This window comes from Gordionus sp. m RMFG-2023, chromosome 5, assembly GCF_954871325.1.
Source record: "Gordionus sp. m RMFG-2023 chromosome 5, tfGorSpeb1-WG-v2, whole genome shotgun sequence".
NCBI classification, from domain to species: Eukaryota; Metazoa; Nematomorpha; class Gordioida; order Chordodea; family Parachordodidae; genus Gordionus; species Gordionus sp. m RMFG-2023.
This window is the reverse complement of record NC_088779.1, coordinates 10,873,306-10,886,674: the sequence shown is the minus strand read 5'-3', so window position 1 is coordinate 10,886,674 and position 13,369 is coordinate 10,873,306. Positions and strand designations below refer to the sequence as shown.

Below are 13,369 nucleotides of genomic sequence, written 5' to 3'. Positions count from 1 at the left end.
TGTCAGGTAAAATCTTATATTACATTTAAATCAATGATAGGATAACATTGTAAGAGCATTTTCATCATTAACATCAGGATGTCGAACCAATATATTAATAACTATTTACATTTTGAACGAAAAGGTTAGGCACCATATATATTGTCAGACATATATGGAAGTCTCAATGATGATGTTTTGGAAGTTATCGCGATAATTCCCTTAAATAGAATTTTTTAAATATAAGATTAATTATTAAAAAACTGGTGTTTCTGTCATCAGTGTTTCCTGAGCTCTAATTTGTTTTTTGTAAAAAAAAGTTTAAAATTACTGTATAATTCTTGATCAAGAATGGATATTTTAAAAAAAAATCAACATACTTAAAAAATTGGATTTTTTAAATTCCTTTTTTGAAAATTATGATTGTTACGTTTCATAGATTTTGTTCTAAAATAATAGAAGACACATCTTAAAAAGGGGGTCATTTAACAAGTTGATTGGATGGATACGAAAGTGCTGAACTCAGTTGTTATTTTTAATAATACAATTCTTTTTATAAAATAACTACTCTATTAAAAAATACTTGTCTCTTTATTGCAAAAATAAAATACAATCGCGTCTTATAATGTAGAATAGGCCAAAAGAAGTGTATGTTGACCACCGGCAGAGAGAGATATAACATTCTTATTTTCTAATTGTTTTCCTTTCATTCGTTTTGGAATTAAAGAGTCTTCGTCAGTGTCTCCATTACCCAGCTGAGAAGTCGAAAATGTACCCCAAGAATAAGATTCTCCTACAAGTTTAAAAAATATGGTAAGAAAGAGTTTAAAATTAAAAGTGTAATAATAATATTATAAGAATTTAGGAAAATAAGTCCCCGGAAAAAAAATCCCCGTTTATTAAGATATTAAAAATTACACACGAAATAAAAATCCTTAAATAAAATGTTTGCAAATTTTAAGAAAATCAATTTCGGGAATTATTTTCTAAAAATTATTATTGAGGATTATTTTCTAAAAATTATTATTGAGGATTTTTTTCCCCTTCAAAATTTTAGGCTTGGTCTGGATTTGAAAGAAAAAAATCCATCTTCAAGTCTGGATGGGGATTGTTATTTATGATCATTTTTTGGTCTGGCAAGGATTTTTAAAATTACATTATTTTGAATAATTTGGGCTGCATTTTGCAAATTGTTTTAAAGAAAATTAAAAATAACACTCCATATTGTATATTAAAGATCTGCAATAGTAGGACAGGCCCGTACCTGGCCCGAACTGGCTTCGGACCGGGCCTAATATTTTTTAAGAAAATTCGGGCAGGGTCGGGTCTTAGAAATTATTTAAAATATCTAAATTTATCAATTTTTTTATGTAAATAATAAAAATATGTGATTTTATTAATAGAAAGTAGACGCCATATAACATATATCGTTTATTTTGAGTAATTATAAAAATTAATTTCTATATTTAAATAAATTCGGGCCGGGCCGGTAAAATTTTTTAAAAAAATTTCGGATTCGGGCCAGGTTGGGCAAAACTTTATAAAAAAATTTCGGGCCGGGCTGGGCTTGAAAAATTAGACCCAATGCAGATCACTATTGTATATTATCCAAATGATTCATCGATAAAATTTAAATTTATTCTTAAAGAATTGGCCCAGCACTTTTATTTTTAAGCCTAGCCCATATTTCTATTTTTTTCTAAATTCTTAAGCCCAGCTAGGGTTGGGTTCCAGGTCTGTAGGACTCTGAGAAAAAAATAATAATTTTCTTATTTATAAGTTAAAAAAAATCATTAATTATGATTTTGTGCGTTGCTGACAAAAAATAGCCATAATTAAAATATATTACTAATTTATATAAAATAAAAGTGGAGACACTTTTAAATATAAACTAACACTAACTCATATCTGTGTTTTATAAGGATGAGGTAGGTATAATGCCAAGAGTCTTTTTTAGTTTAAATGTTGATAAATATAAATAAAAAAAATAAAAGGATATATTATACCGGATTCGGTGATGGCATAAGACACACATTCCCCACAAGATATTTCTCTACATGGGTTATCTTTAAATAATAGGATGGGAGTAGGCGTGTCAATGTCTGAATTTAGTTCACCTAATCCTAGTCGGCCATATTCTTTTCGTCCCATTGAGTAAACATAACCTATTAATAATATATAAAAATAAAAAACGCTTTTTTGATGGGGGGGGGGGGCAATTACAATCATATTATTTGTTCATTTTATTATAAAATACTTTTTTTTAAAAAAGAAATTTTATTTTTATTATGTTTAAAAATTTTGCTAGATTAAAATAATTTAAGTTTGTTTTTTTTGCTCTTCACCAGAGTTGTTAACGCTCCTTTTTAAAAGTAGCTAGCTCCCGCTCCTACCTTCTCAAAAAGAGCTAGCTCCCGCTCCCGCTACTACATTTTTAAAAGGAGCTAGCTCTCGCTCCAAGTAATGGAGTGCCACTCCATAACCGCTCCTTTGATTTTCATTTTTTAGAGGGTATACGAAATAAAATCTTATATTTTTTTATCAAAAAGCTTTATTTATATTAAATTATCTATCAAAATATTTATAACCTTTTATTACTTTTAAAAGTAATAAATTTTAAATTATAATCTATCAAACATCCACGCCTCCCCCCTAAGACCTGTTTTGCAATACTAAATAGGCACTCCAGAGGAGCACTAGAGGGAATCAGGGTATTGTATTTTATAGATATTTTTTAATTCAGGGAACAAAAATAGTAATTTTGGTATCATTATTTAAAAAATATTTGTCCAATATATTATCTTCCTGATGATCAATTTCTTGGAATCCAAAAAAATAATCCAAATTAATTTGTATTTAAAAAAAAAGATTTTTTACTTTTAAATGCTTTTTTAGATTGAAACTGCTCACTTTTGAAAATTAAATAGTTTTATTTAAACACAAAAGACATTTTGCCCGTATTTGTTTGATCTTTTGGATCAATATCTTTTAGAAGTTTAAAATATTTTTTGTATGATGGAAATGGAAATTAGATTTCTTCATCTATGATATCTAAATCCATAATATCTAAAACTATTTTTTATTATATATCTTTAAAACAAATATTAATATGACTACAAGATTTTCCAAAAAATTTTCAATATAAAAAGGAATGTTTAATATTTAAAATGATTAGATGAAAAACCAATATAAAACTTGGCTAAACATTTAATAATGGATAAATTTAAAGGAGCGGTGGAGAGGCGATCCTCCACTCCAGCCCTAAAAGGAGATAGCTCCCGCTTCCCAATTTTAAGCTCCAGGTGTTTTTGAAAAAATGTAGCTCTGCTCTTCACCATTTTAAAAATATATATAATTTTTTTGTGCTCCCTATTTATAATAATTAAATTAAATTTTTTTTGAACGTGAACGTTAATCGCGTTCGATTTTTTTAGAGATGTTTACAGCACTACCGATAATAAATCATATAGCAATAATTGCATTAGGTTCACCAAGAGTTGTAAGACCGTCAAATCGATCAAGAAAGGCACATTTTCGGCCGACCCCTTTTAAAATTGTTTAAAACTTCTGGAATTATTTAGATAGGTAAAAAAAAATGAGAAATACGTTTATAATTATAGGGGTTCATAGGTGCAAAAAAGAGCCACTTTTAATCTGCAAAATTTTTAAAATGCTTATATCTCAAAAACTATCACCATGAAGATGATTTCGAAATAAAATCTGAGTGGCATTTCTGGACCATATCTCATGGCAAATCGGCTTGTGAAGGGGTCTGCTGAGGTACAGTCAAACGTTTAGTGGCCAGGGTTAGTTTATACCTGTTTCAGAAAAAATAACTTGTCCTAAAGAGTTTTTTGTCTATTCTAAAGAAAATATTAAAGATATAAGATTTCTAATTTATAAATATATATTATAATTTTTTTATTAAGGAATAGATTTCTCCTATATTAAGGAAGGGTAATATGAGAAAGAGCAAATAATTTTAGAAGAGAAATTTAATAAAGCCGTACAATACAAGGAACGCAAAAAATTTCTTCCAATTTCTCAGGATAATATTGATGTTAAATTTTATTCAAGCTCAGCAGAATCGCAAATATTAAATGCAGCATTTCACTCTATTAATGCGAATTTGATCTATGGAAGAAAAATGGATATATAACATGTATCTGAGAACGGTGGATGGCCTCTGTTGTAGAAAAAAAACGAAAAAGAGGTGTTAGTTAGATTTTTGCATCCTGGACCCTCAAATTCTTATAAATATCCCTCCTTGATTGACAAATTGTGGATACATAAATTACAAATTTTAGATGTGGTCTTCAAGCTACCGGACGAACATATATTTTAAATATGAGACAATTAAAACTATTCACCTACATTTGCTTATATGTAATTTAACTAAATTTTCTTTCTAATATATTATAAATTATGGAGTGAATTTGATAATCTATCTATATTTTTATATTATGAATAAAAATAAATAATAAAAAAAATTATATGAAAGATATTTTATTAGAAATTTGATAGATTAATAAGTCATCTAAATAATTTTGGTATAGGCGATTCTACATCCAAAAAGACTAATTCAATTCAAACCAAATTAATTAATAATGCAAATGACAATATTTCTCAGAAATTGGCTGATAAAGTTATTGTTGATTTTATAATTTATACAGTTCAGCCAATGTCCTTAGATGATAATCCATCATTTACCATGATGATTAAAACTCTATCCCCCTGGTACAACAATTTTATGCCGCCAGACACTAATGAATAAAATAGCAGATAACTTTAAAATGATGAAAGATGCTCTAATAGTAGAGTTATCAGAATCATATATATGTACCACGGGAGATAGTTGAACACATAATAGAAGGTAAAAACCTATTTATATTTATAACTTGATCTAATTAAATATTTTTGAGCTTATTTGGGAATCACAGGCCATTGACTAGACCCTAGAACTTTAAAAAGAATATCTGCAGCATTAGCCCTCAAAATGATAATAGGATGCCAGACATACGATGTACTTGCAAATAAAATTATTAATAATCTATCTTATATTAAAGATATGTATATAAGATTAAATACGCCCTCAAAATGATAATAGGATGCCAGACATACGATGTACTTGCAAATAAAATTATTGATAATCTATCTTATATTAAAGATATGTATATAAGATTAAATACGCCCTTACCCTCAAGTGCTAGTGTCGAGAGATTATTTAATAAGGCAAAACTTATACTTTCTGATCGTCGCTCTAGATTGGGGATGATAATATTGAAATGATTTTATTATTAAAATGCAACAAATTACCATAAATATTTATTTTTATTACATAAATTTTTTTATAATCAAAACTAACTATATTTTATATTTATAAATGTTGATGTTTATATATTTACTATACAATAACATTATAAACAAAAAATAAAATTTTGTTTATAAAAAATAGCTAAAGCTACTTTTTTTGATAAATAGCGATTGCGGTAGCGCTACTTTTTTTAACAAGCGATAGCGGTAGTGCGCAACTTTTAAAAGTAGCGTTTAACAACTCTGGTTTTTTAAGGACTTCTACCTTTTCGATGGCAGAAAATAAGACTTTGTGCAAAATCCACACAAGTATAGTCCCAGTCAGTAGGAGATTGTTAGTCCTGGTATTAAGGGATATAACCATCAGGGGGTATAGCATTCATTTGAAACCCAATGGTTCCAGAGTGAATGGGATATTAACTTCTTGAAGGCAGCTGTAAGAGTTGATGGATTTATGGCAGGGTTGCCATCAGTGAGAAATTGGAGTGCAAGGGATGGTAGGTATTCAATTCGATGGGCACAATTGATTCAAATGGAGGGTACAACTACATTACAGCCAATAAGAGCTATGGATATACGTAGTTGTTTGCCAATCATGAGAAGGCCGAGATTAGAACTGGTGATAGCTCCAACCATTTATAGCCTGAGTTTGCATTTAATATTATGTAATAGGATTTTCCTCAAAGGGCCTGATCGAAATGTAATCAACAGAATGGGAGATCAAAGGAACATCCCACTCTTTTTGAATGCTGGACAACAGAGGATGGGCAAACTGTTGCTGTCCCAAAGGGTAAAGGCCTGAGAAGGTCAGGACCTATATAAGTACATTATTGATGATAACTTGAGAGGCTAAGTGGAATGAAAAAAGGCTGAAAGAGGAAGTTGTAGTGGGGATCAAATACCGATACCACCTTTGCTGGGGCAGATGGCCTGAAGCCAGGATGAATAAGGAAATTTTATGTTCAATATATTTTCAAAGGAGACCCTTGATTTGGATTTCATGAAAAACTAGCAAATCACTACATAGATTAGTGCAAATCTCAGAGCATAGAGGATTTTGGGATTATTAAATTAAAAAAGATTTGCTCTCTTATTTTTTTAACTAAAATTTTATCCTATCTTTTTCTTATATGTAGCATATTTTCATAATATTTTCTTTCTATCGTGAAAATGAGTAAGGAATTTAAAAGAGTATTTAGTATGTAATTTTACTGATTAGAATCATGAAATTATTAATATTAAATTTATTAATTTCAGTATAATTCCCATAACGTTTCAAGTTTTCTCCCTTTTATCATTTAGATTTCGAGATCTATCGTTTTTAAAAAATATATTATACATTTTAAAATATTTCTAATATCTTTGAAAAATTTTAATAAAAATATATAAATTTAATATAAGATTAAGTGATAAAAATAATAATTGCGATAGCTTTTATGTAGTGCTGTAAACATTTTTAAAAAAATCGAACGCGTTCACGTTCAAATTCAAAAAAAGAAACGCGTTCAAGTTCATGAACGCGTTCATACGTTCAAAATTTTATGATAAAATTTTTTTTAAATTTAATTTAAATAAATGCCTTATATTTTTCAACACAATATATTAGCCATGATAAAAAATAATAGTTTTATTTTGATATTATAATTATAAATACAATATAATAGAGCGATAAAAAAATAAATTTATAAAAAAATTTTCTTATTAATTTTTAATAATAATTGCTTTTCAAAATTTTCATCTGATAGGCATGAACGCTTGTCAGTTAATACAGCGTTAGCTATACTAAAAATTCGCTCAACAAGGGCAGATGAAGGGATTGTGGTGTTATACTTGATAAACAATTCTTTTAAAAGGGGGAATTTATTAAAAACATTTAATGTTTTATTTATCCATTGTTTCAAAAAATTGAGCTATGTTATCATCCTCCAATCTGCCCTCTTCTTCCTCGTCAAAAAAAAAGGATATCTCGGAATTGATTTTAAAACAGTGAAATATTTTTGATATTTGGGGCATGGTAATTCTAATTCATCTAATATTGAATTTTGATTATCAGAATCTGATGATGAAATATTTATATCCATGCAAATGCTAATCTATTAAATTAAAATATAAAATATTCAAATTAATAAACTTTAATCTTATCTTCTCTAGCAGTAGCACTATGGTACGTTAATTGCAATATGAGAAGGAAAAACAGCTGATTAAAAAATATAAGACTTTTTTGTTAAAAAATTGGATTAAATATTAATTTTTTAAATAAATAAAAATATAAGACTTTTTTGTTAAAAAATGCGGATTAATATTAATTTTTCAAATAAATATAAATAAAAAGTGTTTTTAAAATTTAACGCGTTCATCAAAGAAAAGGAACGCGTTCACGTTCAAAGTTCGTCAAAAAAAAAGGAACGCCGTTCAACACTTTTTTTTACAACACTATATGTAATAAAAACCTTGAATTTTTTTAAATAAAGATTATGCTTACTTTAAAATATTATAAATATTCCATAATTATATCTAAATTACAAATTTTAGTAATTTACCAACCTTTAAAATCGAGTATTAAAGTGTGATGAGGTCCACCCGTAATTTGCTTAATTTCATGAGCTATATCCCAATTAACCACTACAGGAAAATACTCGATGAGATCATTACGTTTTGACTTGTAACCTAATTATAAAAAAATAATATTCTTTTGCACAACAATATTAATTCTGAATTCAAATCTGTAAAAATATAGCCTTAAAATTTTGATAGTCATGACTTGTTAATTTATTACACAAAGAAATCGTTATTATTGTTAAACTAAGAATTTAACTTGATTTAAGTTGCTAAAAAAAGGATCTGTACAATAAAAAAATTTTAGACACCAATAAATAATGTATATGTGTATCTATGTATGAAAGTATGAAAAATAATATTTATCATAAAATTTTTTAACCTATCTGTTTGTAGTTATTAAGTCCCCAAGAGTAGATTTTGTTAGTCAAATTCTCGATTGCAAAAGAACCGTAGCTAGTTCCAAATACCTTCTTAATAAAAGGTGTCTTGCCTTTGAACAATGGGAAGCTGACTGGTAATGCTTCCAAGAATAATTCTGTTTTTTCCCAAAAAAAAATCCACTCATTATTATACCTATTTTTATTAGGTTACTTTAAATTAGAAACTTTGGAACTAAATTCTTATATTTTAAAATAGGACAATAATCGAGAACTAGTTGCAATATTTCTATTTTTAACTTATAAGTTAAAAATAAAGAAAATCAATTTCATAATTGTGTTCCCAAAAAGGAACAATAATTAATTATATCTAAAAATTTCTATTTGATTTATTTGACGTATATATAAAAATTTATTGGCTTCGTAAATAAAATGCCGAATTTTGGATTTCACTTTAAAGTTTATTTCAATTAATTTATTTTAGTTATTATCCATATCTGTAAACGTTTTTTCTGCGTATTTAAATCGTATCAATTTGAATAACAACGCCTTTCATAGAAAAACATATCGTCAAACACTTCTACTCACTTAGTAAGTACTATAGAAAAAAGAAACGGTTTAATGCCCCACAAAATATTTAAGTTTTAATATTATTGATAATTCAAAACTTGGTTGTTTAAAATTCAAATGTGAAAAGGAATGCGAAAATATTTCAAGTAAAGGGTGTATATATTGGCGTGGATCCAAAAATTAATTTTCTTGGATGAAAATGGGGGGGGGGGGGGGAGGGGAGAGTGTTAAAATATTTTCGTTACAAAATTTTAAAAAATTAAATATGTATAAAAAACACAATTAGATACAATATGGGATTGGTAATCAGCCAATATCCATATAATATTGATAATATCAGATAGGATTGTGCTCCAAAAAGTTGTATTTGGTCAAGGCCTTCATAGGCATAAATTTTTGTTCAAGCTTGACCCAGGCCCACAGTAAAAAAAATGTTTAAGCAGCCGATATTTATTATTAGAAAAAATTCCGTAGCCCATAAGTTTCAAAAAATTTATGCCTGGCCCAAATCAATATCCAAAATTTTAATTAATTGTATTTAATGAAAATAAACATATTTAAATGTATTTAGGCAACTATTTTGCTTACAATTCTGAGATATATTATTATTAGAAGAAAAAAATTGCAATATTCTGCAACTGTTTTAAATAAACTAAATTTTTAAAATAAGTCCAAAACCAGCCCATTAAAAAAGATTTAATAACCCAGGCCCACAAGCAAATATATTATTAGGCCCATATCCAGCCCATGAACAGGATATGGAAGATGTCTAGTATTGGTATACCTCTAATCATTATGTATTCAACAGAGGAATAAATATAATTAATAACAGTATTCGATATTTTATTCATCTAGGAAATTCATTGTTTTGCATTTTGTAATTATTTTGATTATTAATTTCACATATTTAAAATAAAAAAAGGTAAAAATTCTTTTTTAAATTTTCATTTTTTTAAAATATGGCATTAATATACCAGAGACACGCAGATGTATGATTTGCATGGCCCAGTCCAGATTTTTTAAAAACAATATTTTCGACCTGACATGGGTTTTTTTATTCTAAGACCTAACCCAAATTTTTAAAAACTATATTACATTTATATTCAATTTTTATAGCTTATACGGCACAGCCTGGGCATATTTTTTAAAAAAAACTTAGGGCCAGTCACATGTCTCTGAAAAGATGAACTATTTAAGACACAGGCGATTTTTTGAAAAATAAACAGATTTATACTGGAAAGATTGGGGCCTGGATTAGATCAAGCACATCCTTTTTTATTTCTTAAAATGCTCTTTAATTATTTTATTTTTTTAATAAAAATTTTGGGCAAGTCCATCAGGCCTAAAAAAGGCTGAACTTAAAAATAAATATAAATTTTGGGCCAAGCCAAGCTTAAAAATCTGATAAACAATTTGGATTAAGCTTAGACTAAAAAAAACGAATTTGCAGAGCTTCATAACACAAAAAATTTGTGGATTGATTTAAATTAGTCTATTTTAGTCATTACAAGAGGCAAAGCAGATAACCCCAGAGTTCCCATTTACAAAAAAGGAAGGCTAAATTTTTACATACAGCTTGAGACAATATTTTGTGGGGCACCATGTGCCAACTTAATGATGTTACAACTTAACCCCCCCCCCTTCTTAGGATATACAACTGCTATTAAATATTTGTGAACCTATTCCACGACGTTGTTCTTTAGTACAAGATCTAGCTGGGATTCTGCCTAATTGACCCTGTTCACTAGATCCTAAAGACAAAACGATTCCATGGTTTGTTAACAAGAGCATATGATTATTTCCTGAGCTGATCTCAACAATTGATTCAACTGGTTCTGTGTCTATAAGAACTGGCTTTCTTTCAACTTTATTAGAGATAAGTCCTAGGATTCCATTTTCATCCTAAATTAAATAATATATTTAGTTAAGCTTTATAGTTGTGGCAAAAATTAAGAAAAATATTTTAAAAAGTGGAGCCCAATATTTAAAGGATATCTTTCAAAAAAATTATAGTTAGATAATAAATCATATTAATAAGATACAAGAAAATATTGATTTTAATTAAATAGAAGAGAAAGCTATAATCTTTTAAAATTATATATAAAAGCAAACAATTGTTGAAAAATAAAGGCCTTACCTGACATTTGAAGAATCTAAGTTTTTAGAAAAATTGTAAGATTACTAGATATTAAGTTAACAACAAGATTTATGGAAAGTAAAATCAATATTAAGTTTCATAAGTTTATATACAAATTATCTTAATAATAATAACAAGCTAACTTAAGAGATAATGAAAAAAATAACAATAAATGGTAATAAATATTGTACCCTAAAAACACCCCAAGTATAAACCTTTCCATTGTTAGTCAATGCTGATGAATGTGAATCTCCAGTTGTTATATTAATAATGTCAATATTGTATTCAAATTCTATTTCTCTGGGAACCTTTTCTAATTCATCATTCTCACAAAATCTTCCTAATGCTCCATCATCATTACAACCAAAGGAATATAACTTTTTACAAAATAAAAATTATCTTATATAATAGTTTTAAAAACCTTTTTATTGTTACTTAAACAGATGGAATGCATACCACCTGCAAATATTTTTACAATTTTATCATCTTTAAAAATTAAATCTTTTATTGTTTTTGGATAAGTAGCACTAAGTACATCTTCTCCTAATCCTAATTGGCCAACATCACCTTCGCCAAGAGCCAATACTTCAGTTTTATAGGAATCTAATTTTGAAAACCCATTTTCAACAAAATTTGATTTTAGTGTTTGCTTATATTTAGAATAACGTTTTTTAATTTGATTATCTTCTTTTGATTCGTTTTTACTTTCATCATCTAATAATAAAAACATTATTCAAAAATCACAAATTTCATTGATATTCCATTTAACATTTTAAATATATTAATGATGTATATTCAATAATTTGTAAAATAATAAAATAAATTAATAAAGTAAGATATTTTGAGAACTTAAAATAGTAACTCATCTTGTTGTAATTAATAAAGGATATAATTGAATTGAAGATGGGTTACAACTTTAAGTACTTAAAATATGATACTTTGATAATTTATAATGAAATTCGTGAACTCTGGATAATAATTATCATTGCAACTAATTTAGTTAATAAAAATATTTATTATCATAATATTCTAAAAAATATAACCTTTACAGATTTTTTGGCTTAAGGGTCTAATATCTATTATTTTACTATGTCGTTTCCGATTTTTTTCTGAATCGTCCGTATGTATTTTTCTCCTTTTCTAAATATGAATATTTGTAACAATATAATTTATATATTACTAACCATTTCATTTTTTTTTTTGAATAGCCGCGCTCATTTTTTGTAACCCGATCCTAATAAGTAGGGAAATACACTAGATTTTCGCTAAAATCGCAAGATTGCTACCTATCACATGTCAAGTCAGGCAATTTCATAAACTATTTTCCATTAAAATTCATGTGAGAATAAAATGTCAAACCATGACATTGCAAATAATCAATCATGATATTTCTATTTTAGCAATGATATTTTTTTTTAAAAAAAGATAAAAATAATAAAATATTCAACGAATCCATTAAATGTGCTAATATATTATTTTTATATTAAAGCTCAATAGCTATATAAAAATTGCTGTAGTTTTAAATTTTGTGATGTGCATTAGTCATTGGGTCTGGAGTAGAAACAGTCCAATATTTTTTGAGGAGAGGAGGGTTAGGGTGTAGCATTCAAGGGGTTTAGACTAGAGGCATGATGAATTTATTGGGCGGTCATTTAAAATTTTTTTAGATGAAATAGTGTAAAGTGGATTGCTGTAAAAATAATGCTTTTATAATAAACTTATTATAATATAATGATATTGCTATCCTTTTAAGAGTAATTTAAAAGGGTTAGAGATTCTATTAGTAAACTCATATTCATGCCAAACACTATAATAATGCATTCATTGTAAATCTGAGTTTTTAAATTGAATTCATGTTCTAAAAAATATTCAAAATATTTTGATAGTTGTTAATAGAGAATTAATAATTTAAATTATTTTTTTAAAATTTATGAAGGGACTATTTTTATAATTAAAAAAGTATAATTAATAATGTAGAAATATCGCCGAAGGTGGCAAATTTATTTAGGTGGGTACTGCTGGCCCCTACACTTTCTGAGCGATTGAAGCAGAATACCCCCTTCCTTGAAAAGTACACCCCCCCCCCCTTGATAAAAATGCTTAATTATTCCCATAAATTTCAAAAATAATTTTTATTGCATCAATCTTTAATATATAATATAAATAAAATGTAAATAATATATACTTTAAAAATATTATTTTAAAATTAATAATTTAGTTAGACAAATTAGGAGAAGAGAAAGTGAAGGATTTATAATTTTATAAATATTTGATTCTTTAAGTTAATTTTTTTCCATTGATAAAATGAATAAATTATTAAGAAATGAATCTTTCATGGTACAACGAAGTCTTGTCTTATTTAACCAGGGCCGTAGCGAGGAATTTTCACTTAGGGGGGCCAAGTGCTTACTTGGGGAGGGGGGCACTATTTTTT

At 27.3% G+C, this 13,369-nt stretch overlaps 1 protein-coding gene across 2 annotated transcripts; it reads right to left on the bottom strand.

The window, feature by feature from the left end:
• Positions 1-425: 425 nt before the first annotated feature.
• Positions 426-12,201, bottom strand: LOC135929769 (regulator of chromosome condensation-like). Of its 2 annotated transcripts, none has more exons than XM_065466479.1 (9): positions 12,120-12,201; positions 11,979-12,075; positions 11,357-11,649; positions 11,127-11,312; positions 10,478-10,700; positions 8,231-8,386; positions 7,837-7,959; positions 1,986-2,144; positions 426-772 (listed from the first exon to the last, which is right to left on the bottom strand). In XM_065466479.1, exons 1-9 carry the CDS (start codon positions 12,120-12,122, stop codon positions 600-602), a joined length of 1,413 nt encoding a protein of 470 aa, XP_065322551.1. In that variant the 5' UTR covers positions 12,123-12,201; the 3' UTR covers positions 426-599. The 2 variants fall into 2 exon arrangements, with proteins under 2 accessions (XP_065322551.1, XP_065322552.1); XM_065466480.1 differs by having other exon boundaries at positions 11,357-11,538.
• Positions 12,202-13,369: the final 1,168 nt, after the last annotated feature.